This window comes from Megascapheus bottae, chromosome 7, assembly GCF_031878675.1.
Source record: "Megascapheus bottae isolate mThoBot1 chromosome 7, mThoBot2.hap1, whole genome shotgun sequence".
Taxonomy (NCBI): Eukaryota; Metazoa; Chordata; class Mammalia; order Rodentia; family Geomyidae; genus Megascapheus; species Megascapheus bottae.
This window is the reverse complement of record NC_143515.1, coordinates 23,864,723-23,887,120: the sequence shown is the minus strand read 5'-3', so window position 1 is coordinate 23,887,120 and position 22,398 is coordinate 23,864,723. Positions and strand designations below refer to the sequence as shown.

Here is a 22,398-nt window from a genome sequence, read left to right as displayed (position 1 = left end):
CCCAAAAAAAAGATTCTTTGTTGATGTTGATTAGAATTATGTTAAAACTACAAATGAATTTGGAGAGAAATTATAATTTTATTACGAATCATCCATGAACCTAATATTTCTATATTTTAAGTTCTTTGATGCCTTTGATTATATCTACTTTTATTAATTTGCATCATAAAGGATTTCACAGGATTTTTTTTTTTTTTTTTTTGTCAGTTACAGGGCTTGAACTCTGGGCCTGCTGACCCTGAGCTCTTTGGCTTAAGGCTAACACTCTCCCACTTGAGCCACAACACCACTTCTGGTTTTCTGATGCTTAATTGAAGATGACTTTCAACCACAATCCTCAGATTTCAGCCTTTTGAGTAGCTAGGATTACTGGCATGAGCCACTGGCACTTGGCTATGATTTTGATATAAAGTGTATTTATTCTTTTGAAGTTTACTCCTCTTAGGTAATCCTAATTTAAGAACACATTAAACCACATTGTTGACTCCTGGCTTTTGGGACCATTTTGTAGAATTTGGACTACAAACCTGTAAGAAAGCTACTTTGAGGTTATGACTTTTCAGATTTTTTTTTCCCTGCTTCCACCCATCTCTGTCCTCCAAATACAGGTTGGAAATTTCACTTTTTGTATTCCCCTAATGAAAGGGATTTGTCTGCTCAGACAGGCGTCAAACTGCAATCCAGACCTCAGCCTTCTTCAGTAGCTAGGTTTATAGGCACCAAAGACCAGGACCCAGCCTTAAAGTCTGTTTTGTTGTTGTTGTTGTTGCATGTGTGTGTGTGTGTGTGTGTGTGTGTGTGTGTGTGTGTGTGTGTGTGTGTGTGTGTGTGTGTGTGTGTGTGTGTGTGCGCGCGTGCGCGCGCGCGCGCACGTGCTGGTATAGGGGCTTTAACTCAGAGCCTTGGCACCCCTTAGCTTTTTGAAAAGCTCAAGACGGGCATACCACCATTTGAGTCATGCCTTTATTTCTGGGCTTTTTACTGGTTAGTTGAAGTCTGAGGGACTTGTCTGCCAGGCTAGCTTTGAACCAGTCTTCAGCTCTCAGCCTCCTAAGTAGTTAGAATTATAGTGTGACTCACAGTACCTAACCTAAAGTTACTTTTGTGAAGTATATAAATCCTCCATACTGCTAGAAATTGTTACTTCATTGTGTTATTTCTACTGATTTTTTGAAAGGAGATATGGGGTTAAATCAACCCTTAAATGTTTATGAAAAGTGAAATGGATAGTGTACTTTTTTATAACTGCTAATTAAATATATTCCTTTTAATATTTTCAATAGGTGTCAGCTGTGATGCATGTTTAAAAGGAAATTTTCGAGGTCGCAGATATAAGTGTTTAATTTGCTACGATTACGATCTTTGTGCATCTTGTTATGAAAGTGGTGCAACAACAACAAGGCATACAACTGACCACCCAATGCAGTGCATATTAACAAGGGTAGATTTTGGTAAGTATTCAGTGCAAATTTCCATAATTATTTTTTAGAATTTTGTGCATATATGTGTAAGAACTCAAAATGTTCTGAAACTCTGTATTAGCATACATCCAAATTTATTTTTTTAAATAAAAACCTGTGTCTCTCAATCAGTTTTATGAAACATCTGAAAATCCCACAACTTACAAGCTATGAAATACAAATTCATACAGCATTTGAAAGTATCTCAGAAAAGGAGTCAAATCAAGCAGACTGTTTTTGCTAATAACACACAAGTACTAGTTTGTGCTCTGGTTAGTTTTTTGTTTTTTGGTTTTTTTTGCCAGTCCTGGACTTGGGCTCAGGGCCTGGGCACTGTCCCTGGATTTTCTCAAGGCTAGGGCTCTACCACTTGAGCCACAGCACCACTTCTGGGTTTTTTCTATGTATGTGGTACCGAGAAATCAAACCCGGGTCTCCGTGCATGCTAGGCAAGCACTTTAACCACTAGGCCAAACTCCCGGCCCTCTGGTTAGTTCTTATAAGCATCTTTTTTTGTGTGCTCATTATTCACTTGTATATTTTCTTTGAGGAAGTATCCGGATTCTTTGCCTATTTTTGAAATTGTATTAATTATAATCTGACAAAGAACATGTGTTCTATATCAAATAGGTAATTACAAAAACTTACTTTGAATTGTCTGGTAGGTTTTGAATCATTTTTATAATTTCTATTTTATTTTTTAGTAACATGCTTTTGACACCCTATCTTTAAAAAGAAATACCACCTAAAGTGACATATAAATCTTTTGTCCTTTTTTTTTTTGGCGGGGGAGGGGGGGTCATTGGGCTTGAACTCGGCCTGGGCACTGTCCCTGAGCTCTTCTGCTCAAGGCTACCACCCTACCCCTGGGCCAAGCTCCACTTCCCATTTTCTAGAGGTTAATTGGAGATAAGAGTTTCAGGTCCTTTTATGCCCCAGGCTGGCTTTGAGCCTTGATCCTCAGATCTCAGCCTCCTGAGTAGCTAGGATTGTAGGCATGAGCCACTGCGCCTGGCAAATCTTTTGTCCTTTTAGAATTAACTTTTATATATGAAGTTGAGATAGAAGTCCAGCTTTTGCAGTGAATTGTCTTTGTAGATGGGGTGTGTGTGTGTGTGTGTGTGTGTGTGTTGGTTGGTCCTGGGGCTTGAACTCAGCCTAGCCACATGCTGTCCCTCAGTTTTTTCTAAAGGTTCAAGGCTAGCAGTCTACCACTTTGAGCCACAGTTCTACTTCTAGCTTTTTGATGGTTAATTGGAGGTAAAAGTGTCATAGACTTTCCTGCCCAGGCTGGCTTCAAACCAGGATCCCTAGCCCTCAGCCTCCTGATTAACTAGGATTATAGGTATGGGTCCTTGGCACGTTTTGTCTTGTTCCATTGATCTATATGTCCTATACTGTCTTCATTTCTATAGCTTGGTGGTAAGTTTTGAAATTGTATGGATTTCCCAACCATTCATTCAACAGAACCAATATCATCTTTCTTTCCTTCCTTCTTTCTCTCTTCCTTTCTTTCTGTCTCTCTCCCTCCCTCCCTTCCTCCCTCCCTCTTGATCCGGGGGTTTGTACTCGGGGTTGGGCTCTGTCCCTGAGCCTCCTTGTGTGCAAAGATAGCACTCTACCACTTGAGCCACAGCGCTACTTCCAACCATTCATTCAACAGAACCAATATCATCTTTCTTTCCTTCTTTCTCTCTTCCTTTCTTTCTGTCTCTCTCCCTCCCTCCCTCCCTTCCTCCCTCCCTCCCTCCTGATCCGGGGGCATGTACTCGGGGTTGGGCTCTGTCCCTGAGCCTCCTTGTGTGCAAAGATAGCACTCTACCACTTGAGCCACAGAGCTACTTCCAGCTTTTTCTGTGTATGTGGTACTGAGGAATCAAAGCCAGGGCTTCATTCATGCTAGGCCACATTCCCAGCCCACAGTAGGATCTTGATAGGGATTTGTTTAATCATCAAAATACTAAATCTAGTGGTCCATAAACATAGAATTTTTTTTTCCATTTGTTTAGATCTTTAGTTTCTTGTAACAAAACTCTAAAAGTATAAGTTTGTGCTTCTCTCATTGAAAGTATTCGTAAGTATACATTTTGTTGTTGTAAGTGAAGTGCTTTTTACAAATTTAAGTCTTAGGTTCATTGAAAATGTATAGAAATTTTATTCTATTTTATTTTATTTTTTGTCAGACATGGGACTTGAAGTCTGGGCCTACCTCATTGTTCCTGAGCTCTTGAACTAAAGGCTACTACCCTACCCCTTGAGCCACAAGGCCACTTCCTAGAAAATTTTTATATATAGACCTTCTATCCTGCAATGATGCTATACTGGTTTATTTGATTTTAGTAGATTCCTTAGGATTTATATATATTTTAAACTCATAGATTGTTTTGCTTCTTCCTTTCTGGATGTACTCTGGTTATATCCTTCAATAAAATACTGAGAAGAAGTGGCAAAAGTAGACACAACGCTGTTGTCTCCAGATCTTATGAGAAAGACATTTTAAAGCCTTTTACCAGAAGTGTATAAAGTTTGTTCCGTTTGGGTAAATAAGTTAGAAAACCTGTTCTTTATTCTCAACTGCCCCAAATCTACCTGGTAAATCTCCATGTGAACAAATTTATTATATAGTGAACTTTTCTCCTCCCTCTCCTCCTCCCCCTCACCTTTCCCCTCTTCTTCCTCCTCCATGGTAGAGCTTAAGTTCTGGGCTTGAGCATTATTCTCTGAGCTCTTTTACTCAAGGAAAGTGCTCTCCCACTTTGAGCGACAGCTCTACTTCCATTTTTTTTTTTTTTTTTTTTTTTTTGCCAGTCCTGGGCTTGAGTTCAGGGCCTGAGCACTGTCCTTGGACTTTCTCAAGGCTAGAGCCTCAGCACCACTTCCGGCTTTTTTGTATGTATGTGGTACCAAGGAATCGAACCCAGGTCTTCATGCATGCTAGGCAAGCACTTTAACCACTAGGCCAAACTCCCAGCCCCAAAGTGTTTCTTTCTTTTTATTTTTATTTTTTTTTTTGCCAGTCCTGCGTTTGAGCTCAGGGCCTCAGCACTGTCCTTGGACTTTCTCAAGGCTAGAGCTCTACCACTTGAGCCTCAGCATCACTTGTGGCTTTTTTCTATGTATGTGGTACCAAGGAATCGAACCTGGGTCTTCGTGCATGTTAGGCAAGCGCTTTAACCACTAGGCCAAACTCCTGGCCCTCTACTTCCATTTTTTAAGTAGCTAATTGAAGAGAGGAGTCTCATGGGGACTTTTCTGCCCAGATTGGCTTTGAACTGCAATCCTCAGATCTCACCCTCCTAAGTAGCTAGGATTACAGACGTGAGCCACTGGTGCCTGGCTTTTTTATTTTATTTATTTATTATTTATTTGTTTATTTTGCCAATCCTGGGGCTTGAACTCAGGGCCTGAGTACTTGTCCTTGGGCTTTTTCCTCAAAGCTAGCACTCTGCTATTGGAGCCACAGCACCACTTCTGGCTTTTTGTATGTATGTTGTACTGCGAAATCGAACCCTGGTCTTTGTGCACCACTAGGCCAAACTCCCAGCCCAGAATTTTTTTTTCTTCTTCTAGAGGAAAAAAAAGTGCCTAAATTTGGCATTAGTTTCATGGAATACCAGTGCTAGAGAATCATTCCTTTAATTCTAGCTACTCAGGAGGGTGAAATCTGAAGATGGTGGGTTGGAAGCCAACCTAAGCAGGAAACTCCATGAGAACCTTATTTCCAATTGACCACCAAAAAGTCAGAAGTGGTAGAGCACCAGCCTTGAATGAAAACTAAGGGATAGTGCCCTGACCCTGAATTTGAGCCCCAGTATTGGCACAAAATAAACACTTAACAATTTTTTACACAAGATTATTTTATAACAACATGTTATATGTTTTTTGTAAGAGTCAAAGAAATGTTCATGGGTTTCCTAAATGATTTATAGTGTGTGTAAGACATTCATACAGACATTAGTGATCTCAGAAACCAGACAGGTTTTCCCTAGAGGAAGAGGGACATGGAGACTGCTGAGGCTCTGATCCAGTGGATCATATAGGAACTAACCCTCTGCCTCCCATTCTGACCACCCTTCTCATTCCAACTGTGAGTCTATCAAACTCAGGTAAAGTTAATAATCCCTCTTCTGTGACCATGTGAGAACAGGACAAAACAGTGGTAGTCATGTGGTTACCTACACCACCCAACAGCAGGTTACTTTTGCGTAACAGGCTAACAAGCAGAGGCTTTAGAAGCTTATCAGTAACATGGGTAGAGGTGCCAGCAATATGTAAAAGTGCAGAATCCCCTCAGATACCAATAATATACTAATTCTTTTCCTAATTCATTTCCGAGTATAAAAAGGAGGATATGTTTGTTTTCTTTGAATGCTTATTTGGGGTTTTTTTCTTAGTGTTTTGCAGGAATTTTAAATAATTAAATAATCTTTGGGGGACACAGGAGGAGGATCAGTTGTGCGGCTTGAGCTCTGGGCCTGAACACTGTCCTTGAGCTTTTTTTGCTCAAGACTAGCGCTCTACCACTTTGAGCCACAGTGCCACTTCTGGTTTTCTGGTGGTTAATTGGAGATAAAAAGTATCAGACTTTCCTACCAGAACTGGCTTTAAACTACGATCACTCGGATCTCATCCTCCTGAATTGCCAGGATTACAGGTGTGAGCCACCAGCACCTGGCTAATAAGTAACTCTTTGTGATGAAGTAACATAATGTAGTAAATATACTTTGACTTTCCTCTATGTTACCTATGGAGAAAAATAGAGTTATTCCCAGAGGGATGTTAATGAGGCAATTAAACCACACACACATACCATAATTCATTGGGCAATGTGTTGTAATCATATAATATTTACGTTTGCATCCCCAGAAACTGAATACCTAGGAGTCCTTCCTGCTATAAGAATTGTATGATGTATAGACAAGTAGTTCCATCTAGGAGTTGGCATATTAATTGGGGTCGTCTGTTCTTTTCCTCTGAGCATTGTGTCGTCTTGTGTGGAACGCCTTTTTTATTCTTTCTGTTGATATTAATGTTGTCACACTATATTAAGAGGTGCAGTGGCTCATGCCTGTAATCCTAACTTCTCTGGAGCTGAGATCTGAGGATCAAGATTCAAAGCCAGCCAAGCTAGAGAGCTCAGGGACCAGTGCCCAGGCCCGGTGGTAGCCTTGAGCTAAAGAGCTTAGGGACAACCTGAAGCTAAAGAGCTTCATGACCCACCAAAAAAAAAGTAAGTTACAATAAAATTGGAAAGGATGCAATCGCTCACACCTGTAATCCTAGTTACTCAGGAGGCTGAGATCTGAGGATCACTGAACAAAGTCAGCCTGGACACTATAAAGAATGAGAGACTTGTCTCCAATTAACCTCTAGAAGTGGGGCTTGGCTCAAGGGTAGGGCAGTAGCCTTGAGCTGAAAAGCTCAGGGACAATGCTCAGGCCCAGAGTTCAAGCCCCACAACCCAATCCCCCCCCCCAAAAAAAAAATGGATACAATTGTGGAATGACCATTTTCTTTTTTTTTTCTTTTTTTTGCCAGTCCTGGGCTTGAGCTCAGGGCCTGAGCATTGTCCTTGGACTTTCTCAAGGTTAGAGCTCTACCACTTGAGCCTCAGCACCACTTCTGGCTTATTTTCTATGTATGTGGTACCAAGGAATCGAACCTGGGCCTTCGTGCATGCTAGGCAAGCACTTTAACCACTAGGCCAAACTCCCAGCCCCTGGAATGACCATTTTCAAAATTAATGATTGTGAGCTTTGGGGCACTATGACAAAAAAAAAAAAAAATACTTGAAATAATGACTTTAAAAGGATCCGTGGACTCACACCTGTAATCTTAGTTACTCAAGAAGCTAAACTCTGAGGATTGCAGTTTGATGCCAGCCTGGGCAGCAAAGACCATGTGTCTCTTATCCCCAACTGAGCTGTGGCTCAATTGGAAGAGAGCTAGCCTTCAGAAGGAACAAAAAGCCTTTAAAAACAACTCCCAAACCCTGATTTCAAGACTCAGGACTGACACAAAAAAGAGAGAGAGTGAGATAAATTGTTTTAGATGACAGTGTTAGAATTTTCTTTTTTATTATTATTTTAATGTTTAGAGGAGTTAGTTATATTCACCAGACAGAACCTGCATTATTTCTCATACATTGGTACCCCTTCTCATATTTTTGTCCCCATTTCCCTTCCCCCTAGAATTTTCATTCCATGGTTGTGTGGCCATGTTGTTTAGAGTGTCTGGTAGGACACTATATTATATCAGAAACCAATGGCAAAGGAATGCTGTTGTTTACCTCATGGCAGCTGGAAAGTGAAAAGAGAGAGGAATCTCCCTCTTCCTCCATAGGGAGCAGTAACCCCTTCACCCTGCTATAGTAAAATAAATTCTTGCTAAAACTTAAAAGGAAGGAAAAATAAAGAGAACCAAATGGGCTAAGGTCCCAAAATCTTCTTACAGGGACACATCCCTACTATTTAATGACTTATAACTAGGTCCCACCCATTTTTAAAGTTCCCACCGCCTTCCAGTAGTGCCACAAACTGAGGACTAAGCCTTTTACATTGGGCCTTTGAGAGATACCTCAAATGATGGGGGGTTGGGAGATGTGAAATACTTAAGACCTTATTTAGTAGAGTGAGATATTAACAGATTTTTAGGAACAATTTTTTTTTTTACTTTAGACCTTTATACCTATGATTTTACTTTATACATTGAAGAAACTAAGAACTATTAATCCTTAATGTAATACCACTTTATTTTTCAGATTTGTACTATGGTGGGGAAGCTTTCTCTGTAGAGCAGCCACAGTCTTTTACTTGTCCCTATTGTGGAAAAATGGGCTATACGGAGACATCTCTTCAAGAACATGTTACTTCTGAACATGCAGAAACATCAACAGAAGTGGTACGTGGAATAGTCTTGACCTAAAATGGTGTTATAAACTGTGTTGTTCCTAATCTTGACAAAGCTAGGTAACTTTATTATCTACATCTTGTTTATTATACTGATGTGGTTTGCATAGAAATATTTTAAAAATCAATTTTCAGGGCTAGGAGTGTAGCCTAATGGTACAGAACTTACCTAACATGCACAAAGCCCTGGGTTGGATTCCTTGGTACCACATACACAGAAAAAAAAAGAAGTGATGCTGTGGCTCAAGGGGTAGAGTGCTAGCCTTTAGAATGCCCAGGGACAGTGCCCAGGCCTTGAATTCAAGCCCCAGGACTGGCCAAAAAAAAAGGAGAAATGATGAATATACCCAAAAGAGTCTTTGAGGAAATGAGTAATGTGAAATTCAAGATGGATACAGGGAGGAATGCACAAAAATAAATGAATGAGCCAGGTGCCAGTGGCTCACATCTGCAGTCCTAACTCAGGAGGCTGAGATTTGAGGATCATGGTTCAAAGCCAGCCTGGGCAGTCTATGAGTCTTATCTCTAACCACGAGAAAACTGGAAGTGGCTTTGTTGCTCAAGTGGTAGAGTGGTAGTCTTGATCTGAAAAGCTCAGGGATAGCACCTAGGTCCAAAGTTCAAATCCCATGATGGACCAAAAAATAATAATGAATGAATAGCTAGATAAATAAATACATAGGTAGGTAGGTATCTGGGTATAGTAACTATATCAGACAACTAAATTTGAATTCTGATTCAGCTCTTACTCTTTACTATTGACAATAATTGATATAAAGTGAAGACCATTGACAGTGAATTTTTGGAGATTTTTGGCACAGTTGCACGCACATCAACTATTTAGTGTATTGAAGACAAATTAGCTAAAATCCATAAAAATAAACTAGCATACTCAAGGGCAGATAGATATATGCAGTTTGCTAGAGGTCTGTGAGATCCAAAGTCTCTACTTAATTTGGCTACATCTCGTCTATGTGGAATAATACAAGGTCATTTTGTTTTCAAAGACACTGCCAGTTTGTGCTTTCTAAAATGTCATAAAATTTAAAGTTCAGACAATTGGTAAATTTACTTTTTTTTGGGGGGGGGGGTCATGGGGCTTGAACTCAGCCTGGGTGCTGTCCCTGAGCTCTTCAGCTTAAGGTTACCACCCTACCCTTGAGCCAAGCCCCACTTCCCGTTTTTTTTTTTCTAGAGGTTACTTGGAGATAAGAGTCTCAGGTCCTTATCTGATATATTGAATTTATTTGTATTTGGTTATTTGAAATTTGATAGGGAAGGGGGGAAAACCAAGACGGGTGTGGGGTGTGGGGGGGAGGGTAATGGGTACCAAGACATGTGAAAGGGTATCAATGTATGTGAATTAATGCACCTTCTATCTGGCAAATATCATGTAACCCTTTTACTAATTACAATAAAAAGAAAAAGAAAAAAAAAAAAAGAGTCTCAGGTCCTTTTGTGCCCAGGCTGGCTTTGAATCTTGATTCTCAGATCTCAGCCTCCTGAGTAGCTAGGATTATAGGCATGAGCCACTGCGCCCAGCTTTTACGTACTCTTTTAAGACAAATTTTTCTGTATATAGATTAGGAATGATCTCATCTTCTTCTAAGGGAGCCTCAGAGCACTTTTGTCCCATTTTATTCGTATTCTTGTTTTTTCTTTTCCTTCTGTAAGATAACTTGGCTTCCATTAGTTGCAATCTGCAATAGCAATATAAAGAGGCTTGAGGGGGCTGGCAAAAAGCAAGCAAGCAAGAGGGTTGACCCATTGTATCACCATCCTGATGTTGTAGAGAACTTAATTTTTCTTTTAATTTCTGTTAAGTTTGCGTCCTTACTTACCTAGATACAACATGGCAAAGAGCGGAGTGAGATGAGTTTCTCTTATTGTAGATTAGACATTTGTAAAGTCTTTAGCCAGTAGGACACACACACACACACACACAATTATAGCCAGTAGGCCTAGTATTGTATATTACCCAAGTAGGCAAGAAAAATACCTAATGTTCATATGCAAAATTAGATGATACATTGGAAAGCTAACTCTTGTGAATAACAAGGTTTTTTTTGTTTATTTGTTTGTTTTTTTGCCAGTCTTGGGGCTTGAACTTAGGGCCTAAGCACTGCCCTTAGGCTTTCTCAAGGCTAGAGCTCTACTACTTGAGTCACAGCCTCAATTCCGGCTTTTTCTTGTATCTGGTATCAAGGAATAGAACCCACCGGATCTTCATTCATGCTAGGCAAGCACTGTACCACTAGGCCAAAATCCTGGCCCCAAGTAATTAATTTTTTTGTGGTTCATGGGGCTTAAACTGGGCCTGGGCACTGTCCCTGAGCTCTTCAGCTACTCTTGAGGCAAGCCCCACTTTCTGTTTTTAGAGGTTAGTTGGAGATAAGAGTCTCAGGTCCTTTTGTGCCTGGGCTGGCTTTGAATCTTGATCCTCAGATCTCAGCCTCCTGAGTAGCTAAGGTTACAGGCATGAGCCACCTCACCCTGCTCCCAAGTAATTAATTTTTATAAACTAAGAATCAGAATCTGGGTGCCGGTAGCTCAAGTCTGTAATCCTAGTTACTCAGGAGGCTGAGATCTGAGGATCACTATTCAAAACAAGCTTGGACAGGTTATGAGACACTTATATCCATTAACTGAAAGTGGTATTGTGGCTCAAAATAATTAGAATGCTGGCCTTGAGCAAAAATCTCAGGGACAGTGCCCAGGCCATCAGTTCAAACCCCACAACTGACCAAAAAGAAAAAGAAAAAAAAAAAAAGAATCAGGCTGGGCACTGGTGACTGACTCATTCCTGACTCATGCCTGTAATATTAGCTACTCAAGAGACTGAGATCTGAAGGTTAGAGTTTGAAGCCAGTCTAGGTAGGAAGAAAGTCTAATCTCTAGTTATCCACCAAAAAGCAGGAAGTACAGCTGGGCTCAAGTAGAGCACTAGCTTTAAACTAAAAGGCTCTGGGACAGCCTCAGGACTAGTATGCGTGCACCCACTCGTGCATGTACACACATACGCACACACACCCCATGAAGCAGCCTACACTGTCCTTTTTCCTGAAAGTAAAGATTTCATGTGTGATAGCTCACACCTATAATCCTAACTACTGAGGAGGCTGAGATCTGAGGGTTGCAGTTTGCTGATTTTTTTTTATTAAAGAATTTATTGGGGGGGGAGGGAAACGAGTACCAAGACAAGTGAAAGGGTATCAATGTATGTGAATTAATGCACCTTCTATCTGGCAAATATCATGTAACCCTTTTACTAATTAAAATTAAAAAAAATTAAATTCTAAAAAAAAAAAAAAAAAGAATTTATTGGGCTGGGAGTTTGGCCTAGTGGTTAAAGTGCTTGCCTAGCATGCATGAAGACCCGGGTTTGATTCCTTGGTACCACATACATAGAAAAAAGCCGGAAGTGGTGCTGAGGCTCAAGTGGTAGAGCTCTAGCCTTGAGAAAGTCCAAGGACATTGCTCAGGCCCTGAGTTCAAGCCCAGGACTGGCAAAAAAAAATTAAAAAAAATTTAAAAAAAAGAATTTATTAACACATCATATTTCAAGTGATGTATTTAACAAGTATTCAAGAAGGGAATCTCTATGTACAATCTCTGGCACTTAGATTTTAGAACATAATTAAAATTATGCTGAGGGTTTGTATGTCATAGATACATATTAATCTGTAATAAAACATTATGTCTATAGTCATAAATTTTTATGTCTATCTAGTTGTGTTTATGTTTCCAATACCATGTCCATAGCATTGGGTACGCAAATATTGCGTCTTCGCTCTTGTACTGTTTAGATCTAATAGCCACATATTAAGGATACCATGTGCCTTTTGTTCCTTTGGTCTTGACTTGTCTCACTCAACATGATTTGCTCTAGATTCATCCATTTCCCTGTGAGTGCCATTATTTTATCTTGTCTGTTGGCTATGTAGAATTCCACTGTATATATATGCCACATTTTCTGTATCCATTCATATGCAGTAGGGCATCTGGATTGTTTCCATTGCCTGGCTGTTGTGAATAGTGCAGAGATAAACATAGCTGAGTAGGTGTCCTTATCATTTCCTGGATTATGATGTTCAGGATAGATGCCCAGGAGTGGTATGGGTATGGTGGGATCGTAGGGAAGATCTATTTTCAGTTCTTTAAGAAACCTCCACACTGCTTTCCAGAGTGGCTGAACTTGCTTACAATCCCATCAGCAGTGCAGTAGGGTTCCTTTTTCTCCACAACTCCACCAGCATCTGTCATTGTCTGAGTTCAGAATCTTGGCCATTCTAATTGGGGTAAGGTAGTATCATAGGGTTGTTTTTATTTGCATTTCTTTTATGACCATGGATGATGAGCATTTTCGCACATGCTTTTGTGCTATTTTAACCTCTTCTTTTGATAAGTCTCTCTGTAGTCCCCTTGCCATTTAGTGTTTGGTTTGTTGGGTTTGCGGGGGATTTGTTTCTTGAGTTCCCTGTAGATGCTGGATATTAAGCATTTGTCTGATATATTATTGGTAAATATCTTTTCCCAGTTGGTTGGCTGTCTTTCTACTTTAGTAACTATGCTTTTATCTGTGCAGAAACTTTTTATTTTTAGGTAGTTCCATTTATCGAGTCTCCAATCTGTTGTGACCCTGGGACTCTGTTCAGGAAGTTTTTGCCTGTGCCTATGACTTTCAGTGTCTCTCCAACTCTGTCATGTAGCAGTTTCAATGTTTCCAGTCTGATATTGAAGTCTTTGAACCATTTTGAGTTAATGCTTGTGCATGGTCAATTTTTAGTTTTCTGTATGTGGCTGCCTAGTTTTGCCAGCACCAATAATTGAATAGGCTGTGTTTGTTCCACTGACTATAGGTATGTGGTTCTGTTTCTGGATCTTCTATTCTGTTCCATTGATCTTCTGGTTGTGGTTTGAAGATAGCCTGACACTCTTACTTCCAATTAACAACTCAAAAACCAAAAGTGTCATTACAGCTTAAGTAGTAGAGCACTGGTCTTAAGCACAGAGGCTCTGGCAAAAGACCCAGGCCCTGAGTTCAAACCCTACACTGACCAAAATAATAATAATAATAGTTATGTATTATGTTTGAATTCCTCTATATCTGATACATAATATGGAAACAGAGGCTTATTTGAAAAAAATGGAGGAATAAAACATTATGCCATATGGGGCATGGCTTAGGTAGTAGAGTGCCTGTTTAGCAAGCACAAGACTGTGGGTTCAAACTTTAGTACTGCCCCACTCAAAAAGAAAAAATAGGGCTTGGAGGTTGGTCTTGTGGTAGAGTGCTTGTTTAGCATGCCCGAAGATCCCGGTTAGATCCCTTGGTACCACATATATATAGAAAAGCTGGAAGTGGTGCTGTGGTTCAAGTGGTACAGCACTAGCCTGAAGGAAAGCCCAAGGACAGTGCTTAGTCCCTGAGTTCAGTCCCCAGGATTGGCAAAAAAAAAAAAAAGCAGACTGCAGACTGCAGGCAAATGTGTATTTTTTTCTCCCTCTTACAATCAGAATATAAGCATTTAAGAGCAAGGTATGCATTTAAAAGAAAGAAAATGAGATGCTGATGACTCACACCCAATGTTATAGGAGCCTAAATTCTAGAAGATTGTTGTTTGAAGCCAACCTGTGTGGAAAAATCTGTACAACTTCAACTCCAGTTAGCCAGCAAAATGGGAATTTAAATGGGAAAGTGTGGCTCAACTGCTAGAGCACCAGCAGAAGCAACAAAGCTGAGAACTCAAGGCCCTGACTTCAAGCTCTAGTACTAGCACCTTAAAAAAGGGGGAGCCTGGGCCGGGAGTTTGGCCTAGTGGTAGAGTGCTTGTTTAGCATGCACGAAGACCCGGATTTGATTCCTCAGTACCACATACATAGAAAAAAGCTAGAAGTAGTGCTGAGGCTCAAGTGGTAGAACTCTAGCCTTGAGAGAGTCCAAGGACAGTGCTCAAGCCCTGAGCTCAAGCCCAGGACTGGCAAAAAAAAGGGAGGGGGGAGCCGTAATCCTGGCTACTTAGGAGGCTGAGATCTGAGGATCTCAGTTCAAAGCCAGCCCAGGCACTGAAAACTGAGAGACTTTTACCTCCATTTAACCATTAGAAAATTGGAAGTGGCATTATGGCTCATGGGGTAGGGCAGTAGCCTTGAGCTGAAGAGCTCCTGATCAACTCCAGGCCCCATGAAGACAAAAAACTGGGGGGTTATGGGGGGAGGGGAAGGAAATCTTATTCCACTTCTATGTAAATATTGATTCATCTGATAGGCAAACCATGTGAGGTTTAAAACTTGGCCAGGCCTCTGCCCATCATCACTGGAACTTAGTCTTTTTCTTTTCAGGTTATCATCTGAGTTAACTTCATGTAGCCCAAACATGGCAGCAATGTCATCTACTTGGCTCTAAATCTGTTCTCTTGATTTTCCATACCAGTTGCCAAACTGATTAATCCACCTCCTCGAATAGTTTTCTTGTGCTCTGTAGGAATGACTAGCATCTTGAGTCATCATGGAAGCTGACTGGCAGATTGTTTTATTTCTCCCTGAATACTTCCATTTCTGCTTCCTTAGCACAGTTTTTGTGCAGTGTACTTTAAAAGATTTTGCGAATCGAACTGAAGTTAATAATAATGAGAATCTTGATTTTCTAATTTAGGTCCCTATGTCAAAGGTATTACTCTAGTTTGTAGGTTATCTAATTAGGGCATGCATAATATACTTCTAAGAGTATATGTATATAAGAGCATGTACATGCATATTTATAATATATACCTTATATGTTTTAATTGGCTGATACTGGGACTTGAATTCAGTACTTCAAGGTTCTCAAAACCAATGCTGTACTATTTGAGCTACATTCCAGCCTGGCATTTTACTGGAGATAGAGTATCAAGGACTTTTCTGCCTAGGCTGGCTTCAAGCCTTAGTCCTCTGATCCCAGCCTCCTCTGATCTCAACTAGAATTGTAAGCTTATCTAAGAATATCTAACTGTGCCCTCAAAGCACTGAAGCTTCTTCAGCCATCTTAAGTTCCGGTTTTCTCTCTATTTTATCCAAAGGAGAAAAATCTCTTTTGGTTCTATTTTCTCTCTGAATAAAAAGTACATGGCTTATGATACTGTTGTAAAACAACAAAGCAATAGAATATAATTTAGTGCTTGTCACTTATAAATGAAGAATCTCAAAAATATGTTTTGTCTATAACTGAAATTTTTTTTAAACTTAGTTCTCTTTCCTCTCTTCTGTCTCCTTTCAGTTACAAAACAAAGGCAATTTATGCTGTCCAACATCTCCCTAAAGTTTATAATCTAAACTGGGCATTATGGTGCATGCCTATAAGCCAAGCTATTGCAGGAGATGCAGATAGGAGAATTGTAATCCAGACCAGCCCCAAGCAAGTTTATGATCTAGCCAGCAATACAGATATACATGAGAATGGGCCGGGAGTTTGGCCTAGTGGTAGAGTGCCTAGTATGCACAAAGACCCAGGTTCGATTCCTCAGTACCACATACATAGAAAAAGCCAGAAGTGGTGCTGAGGCTCAAGTGGTAGAGCTCTAGCCTTGAGAAAGTCCAAGGACAGTGCTCAGGCCCTGAGCTTAAGTCCAGGACTGGCAAAAAAAAAAAAAAAAAACACATGAGAAGTAAAAATATATCAAACACTACTAGGCAATATCAGAACACAGGAGTGATACAGACAGTAAAGCCTAAGTTCTAGTAAAGAGATAATTACCAATAAACTGTGCATGAAGAAAAGGAATATCTGACTGCCCTTTGACATCTAAGAAAGCCATGACCTGTCTTGTCCTTTTCACTTCTCTCTCAGGTATACCATTTTGGCCTTCGTATTTCTTTAGCACACTGTTGTGTGTGTTATCTTTCAAGAGCATCTTTAGATTTTCTTGAGGCTTTTTCTCAAGTTCTGAGTCATAAAATAAGGACAGCTGACTGGGCATAAGATTTCAAATGAGTCAGACTCAGGGATCTTCTCTCTAGTTATAGAAGTTGTGTTTGCTTAGGTCTTAGCTATCAGAGCTTAAGCATTGTCCTTCTGCATCTCTCCTTTTGGATTTCATCTCCCACCGTGCTGTAAGCAAACAATAATTTCAGCTGGTGGCCTGAATCTTACACATGGCAGATAAAGTGGCAAGATGAATCACATATCCTGTCTTACCAATGAAGTAAAGCATAATCCTTAACATAACTGTGTTCCTACGGTTTCTTTTGGTCATTGCCCCTTTGCATCAGATCTTCTTTCATGGCTTTCTTGATGGATTGAAGTTCTTCCTACTTCAAGATTTATCCACCACTGTTAGACTATTCTCTATCCATTTGGATTCCGAAAGTAAAAGGATCTTGATTATTAAAGTTTTCTTTTTTCTTCTTTTCCTGTTTTTTTTTTCTTTGACAATCCTGGGGGCTTGAACTCAGGACCTGGGCACTGTCTTTGAGCTTTTTTAAGGCTAGCAACTACTATTTGAGCCATAGCACCACTTCCTGCTTTATCTGTGTATGTGGCACTAAGGAATCAAACCCAGGACTTTGTGTATGCTAGGCAAACACTAAGCTACACTCCTGGCCCCTCCCTCCGTCCCTCCCCTCTTCCTTCTTTCCCTCCCTCCTTCCCTTTCTTATGCTGATACTGCAGGTTGAATTCAGGGCCCCCAGGCCCTGTCCTTGAGCTTTTGTGCTCAGGCTAGCATACTCTCCCACTTGAGCCACAGCTCTATTTCCAGCTTTTGATTGGTTAATTGGAGGTGAGAGTCTCTTCGCTGGATAATGGTGGTTCACACCTAAAATCCTGGCTACTTAGGACACTGAGTTCTGAGGATTGCAGTTTGAAGCTAGCCCAAGCAGGAAAGGCCATGAGACTCCTATCACCAACAAATTACTCAGAAGAAGCCGGAAGTGGCACTACGACTCAAATGGTAAAATGATAGCCTTGAACAAAAGAAGCTCAAGGATAGCACTCAATCCTGAGTTCAAGCAGAACTGGCACCCAAAAAAGAAATCTCTTGGATTTTTCCTGCCTAGGCTGGCTTCAAACCACAATCCTCAGATCTCAGCCTGCTGAGTAGCTATAATTATAGGCATAAGCCACCAGTGCACAGTTAAAGGTTCTCATTCTTCCTATCTTTCCTCTCCCCGGCTACCCATTTCAGTGATTCTGTTGAAATGACTATTTCACAAATGGTCTTCCCAATTGGTCCTCCTCTGAACTCTGCTTTGCACATGTTGTATTATTTTTACATTTTCTTTATCTTGCAGAGTAAAAAGAACTTGAAAGATTTTAACACTGATTTTCACATCATATTGTAGATGTCATGTTTAACAAACAAGTATTCAAGAAGGGAATCTCTATATGCAATCACTGGCACATAGATTTTAGAACATAAATTAAGCTAAGGGTTTGTATGTCATAGATACATATCTATATAACATCTTAGATTTTTATGTTTATGTAATTATGTTTATATCTACAAGACCATGTCCATAACCTTGGGTACCCAAATATTGAGTCATCACTCTTGTACTGTTTGGATCTAATAGCCACATATTAAGGGATACCATGCACCTTTTTGTTCCTTTGGTCTTGACTTGTCTCACGCAACATGATTCGCTCTAGATTCATCCACTTCCCTGAGAATGCCATTATTTTTATCTTGTCTGTTGGCTGTGTAGAATTTCATTTTTTATAGCCATTCATCTATAGTGGGAATCTGGGTTGTTTCCATCGCGTGGCTATTGTTAATTGTGTAGAGATGAACATAGCTGAGCAGGTGTCCTTATTATATCCTGGGTTATGATGCTTGGGGTAGATGCCCAAGAGTTGTATGGCAGGATCATAGGGAAGGTCTAGTTTCAGTTTTTTAAGAAACTTCCAAACTGCCTTCCAGAGTAGCTGTACTAGTTTACATTCCCACCAGCAGTGCATTAGGGTTCCTCTTTCTCCACAACCCTGCCAGCATTTGTCATTGTCTGAGTTCAAAATATTGGCCATTCTAATTGGGGTAAGATGGTATCTTAGGGTTGTTTTTATTTATATATTTGTTATTTTTGATACAGTGTTTCCATTTCTGTCAAGTATACAGCTAGACGTTAATCCATATGCTTTAGTCTTCCCATCATTGCCAGAAGGACGGGTGTACACCACTGTTCTCTATCTTCCCTGCCTTTCCCTAGAGTCTTCTAGACTTTTATAGCCAGAGTCTTTGACACTCTAGATCTCGATTACAGGTGTGAGCTATCAGAATCAATATTAGTGAGAAATTGACCCTCAAGGAGACCTTGCCTTAGACAAGTGTAGTATAGGCTTATATCTGTCCTTACCATTTAAGACTGAATTTAGCTGTAAATATGTATTGCAGAGCATTTTTGTGGAACAATTTTAATATAATTTTATTGTTATTATTAAGGTATTGCACAGAAGGGTTACCATTTCATAAATCAGAAAAATTGTGTTGAAAAGTACAATTGAAAATTTACATTTTAGTTGCGTGAGAGCATTAATTTGTAGTTTGTTCTTGCTTAGGTCTCTACTGCTCTTCAGTAGTTTAAGGTCTACTACTATGTTTTGCCTGATTAAAACCTGATATAATAGTAAAATTCTTATATAGAAAGGTGTCTGGCCTACATCCATTTATTAAACCTGCTTTCCTTACTTTCATTTCAGATTTGTCCAATATGTGCAGCATTACCTGGAGGCGATCCTAATCATGTCACAGATGACTTTGCAGCTCATCTTACGCTTGAACACAGAGCCCCTAGAGATTTAATATCCTTATAAGTGCAACAGAAGAAAGAATTCTTGGTAACATTAGTCATTTTGGGTTTTTTCTTTTTGTTTTTGTGCTGGTCCTAGAACTTGAACTAAGGGCCTGGATGCTGTCTCTGAGCTTTTGTGTTCAAAGTTAGTATTCCTACCACTTGAGCTACAGCTTTACTTCCAGCTTTTTTGATATTTAATTGGAGGTAAGAATCTCATGAACTTTCCTGTCTGGCCTGGCTTCAAACCCCATTTCTCAGGTCTTAGCCTCTTGAGTAGCTAGGATTACAGGTGTGACACACACTTGTGCCCAGCATTTTGATTGTTTCTTGGGGTTTTTTGGGGGGGGGTTGTTTGTTTGTTTGTTTGTTTGTTTTTAAGGGGGGGAGGTCAGTTACAGAGCTTGAACTCAGGGTCTGGGCTCTCTCTGAGCTCTGTTTGCTCTAGGCTAGTGTTCTACCGTATCACCCCTTCTAGTTTTCTGGTAGTTGGAGACATGAGTCTCATAGACTTTTCTAGTCAGGTTGGCTTCAAACCATGATCCTCAGATCTCAGCTTCATGAGTAGCTACAATTACAGGCATGAGCCACCAGCACCCAGCCAGTGACTCACTTTTGGGAGACTATTTCTTAATTCTCTTTTTATAAACTTGTTTTAGGACAGGGAAGGAAGTACTAGGGTTTGAGTTCCAGGTCTTCAGTTCGCTTGAGCCCTACCTCCAGCCCTTTCTGCTTTGTTTCAGATAGTCTCAAGCTTTTTATCCAAATTGGTTTTGGACCACAATCCTTCCTATGCTTCCCAGGTAACTGAGATTGCAGGCATTCCTGGACCTTGTAATGGACGTTTCACTATTACATGGACAATGTTTGATAACATGATAATCCTAGTTGACAGTTGACCTCTACATCAACTTTAGTTCATTATAATCAAAACTTTAAGATAGTTTGAATAACTGTAAGGCTTTCAAGAAGGTGTTTTCATGAAAAAGAGGACAATGTTCATGCTAATTAGAATTGAATTATTAAATAGAAGGAAGCTTTACTTACTTCACCTCCAGTTCTCTGGTGCTTGATCTTGTAGGATGGGGAGGTAGGTAAGCTTCATGTGCCTTACATTTCCCTGCTCTTGACAGAATCATTCCCTCGCTAGTCTCTTGAGAAGGAAAGGTCTAATCTAAGGTACCTGCTTTCATTTCTTTGTCCTTTTCCCCATCTCTTAATAGTTCCAGGCTCTATTTCCTGAGATTACATACCTACCAGAGCAATTATTTTGAAGACTCGGTGCTTCCATAAACTTTAGGCTATGATTTTCTTTTTACAATTTAGGGTTGTTTTCTGCAGAAGTTTCCGTTTTTACTGAAGCACTTGAGAATTAACCAAAACTTTTTTCTCTGCTCTGATTCCTTAAATTGCCTCTTAGCAATAATACAACTTTTTGTGCTTTGTGTTTGTGTATGGTATATAGATAATGTCTTTCCCAGCATTGGAAGTTGACCAGGGCCTATGCATAACTAGGCAAGCTCTCTACCACCTGAGCTCTGCCCTCATCCCTTTTTTTTGTTCTTGTTTTTGCCAGTTGTGGGGCTTGAACTATGGGCCTGAGCACTGTCATTGGACACGTTTTGCTTAAGGGTATCGCACTGCTACTTGAGCCAAAGCACCACTTCCGGCCTTTTCTGAATATGTGGTACCCGAGGAATCGAATCCAGGGCTTTATGTATGCTTCGCAAACACTCTACCACTAGGCTATGCACCCGGCCCCCTCATCCCTTTTTTTTCGTTTGTCTGGTTGGTTGGTTGGTTTTTTTGTTTTGGTTTTTTTTTGCCAGTCCTGGGCTTGAGCTCAGGGCTTAAGCACTGTCCGTGAGCTTTCCTCAGAGCCAGAGCTCTACCACTTGAGCCACAGCACCACATCCAGCCTTTTCTATGTATGTAGTACCGAGAAATTGAACCCATGTCTTCGTATATGGAAGGCAAGCACTACCACTAGGCCAAACTCCAGGTCCCCCTCATCCCTATCTTTTTTTTTTTGGTGGGGGGGTCATGGGTCTTGAATTCAGACTGGGTGCTGTCCCTGAGCTCTTCAGCTCAAGGCTACCACCCTACCCTTGAGCCAAACCCCATTTCCCGTTTCCTAGAGGTTAATTGGAGATAAGAGTCTCAGGTCCTTTTTATGCCTGGGCTAGTTTTTGACCTTCATTGCAGATCTCAGCCTCTTGAGTAGCTAGGATTACAGGCATGAGCCACCATGCCCATCTTCCTCTTCCTTTTTTAAATTCAGGATCTCAGCATTACCTTTGCCTATTTTGGCCTCAAACTCAAAATCCTCCTGCCTCTACCTCGTAAGTAGGTGGAATCATAGGTCTATACCACCATGGCAAACAAGCTTGCAGTTTTCTCATTCTGCAGCACCCCTCCTCCTTTACAGTTTCTAATTGAATTTTCTAGTTGGGAATAAGAGATCTGAGCCAGTACAGAAGCTGACAGTCAGAGAGTAAGCCCTCTCCTCCCTGTGTGCATGGGACACTGAGAAACTACAAAGAAAACAGAATGGAAACATCCAAATGGCCTAAGAATACTTAAGATTGTTTATTATCTATTAAAGAATCCTTGTTGGGCACTGATGGCTATAATCCTAGATAAAGCCAAAAGTGGAGTTGTGGCTCAGATGATAGGTACTATCATACCTGGACAGTGCCCAGACCCTGAGTTCAATCCCTAGGAGTGACACACACACACATACACAGAATTTTTAATAATACTCAGAAGGATTATCCTTAGTCCCCTCATCCTTCCATCTTCATGGAGAAACTAAGCAAATAATTGAAAACAAGACTGATATCCTGAAGTTTTCAGCAAATTCCGGCGTCTCCAATTATATCAGTATCCATACAGTAGGATATCATCCCATATCATCTATACCCCCTTTCACAAGCTATTCAAAAACACATCTGGTTATCAAGATTAAATTATTTTTTAAAAATGTAAGAAATAAAACATTTAAACATTTTTCTTAGCCGGGTATTGGTGGCTCACATCTGTAATTGTAGCTACTTAGGAAGCTGAGCTCTGAGGATCACATTTCAAGGCCAGCTCCGGCATGAAAGCCCAAGAGCCTCCTGTCTCCAGTTACCTACTAGAAACCCGGAAGTGACATTGTGGCTCAGGGGTAGGGCAGTAGCCTTGAGCTGAAGAGCTCAGTAAGACGGCGCCCAGGCCCAGAGTTCATAACCCACCCCCCCCCCAAAAAAAAAAAAAAAAAAAAA

The 22,398-nt window shown here is 40.4% G+C and overlaps 1 protein-coding gene across 1 annotated transcript in view; it reads left to right on the top strand.

Annotated features, from left to right (window-relative positions):
* Nucleotides 1–22,398, top strand: part of Kcmf1 (potassium channel modulatory factor 1) — a 71,245-nt gene that overhangs the window by 38,003 nt on the left and 10,844 nt on the right. Inside the window, exons 2-4 of the mRNA XM_090336586.1 lie at nucleotides 1,284–1,451; nucleotides 8,221–8,360; nucleotides 19,041–19,142. Of these exons, the coding sequence (XP_090192712.1) occupies nucleotides 1,284–1,451; nucleotides 8,221–8,360; nucleotides 19,041–19,142 (410 nt within the window). The remainder of the gene's footprint in view (nucleotides 1–1,283; nucleotides 1,452–8,220; nucleotides 8,361–19,040; nucleotides 19,143–22,398) is intronic.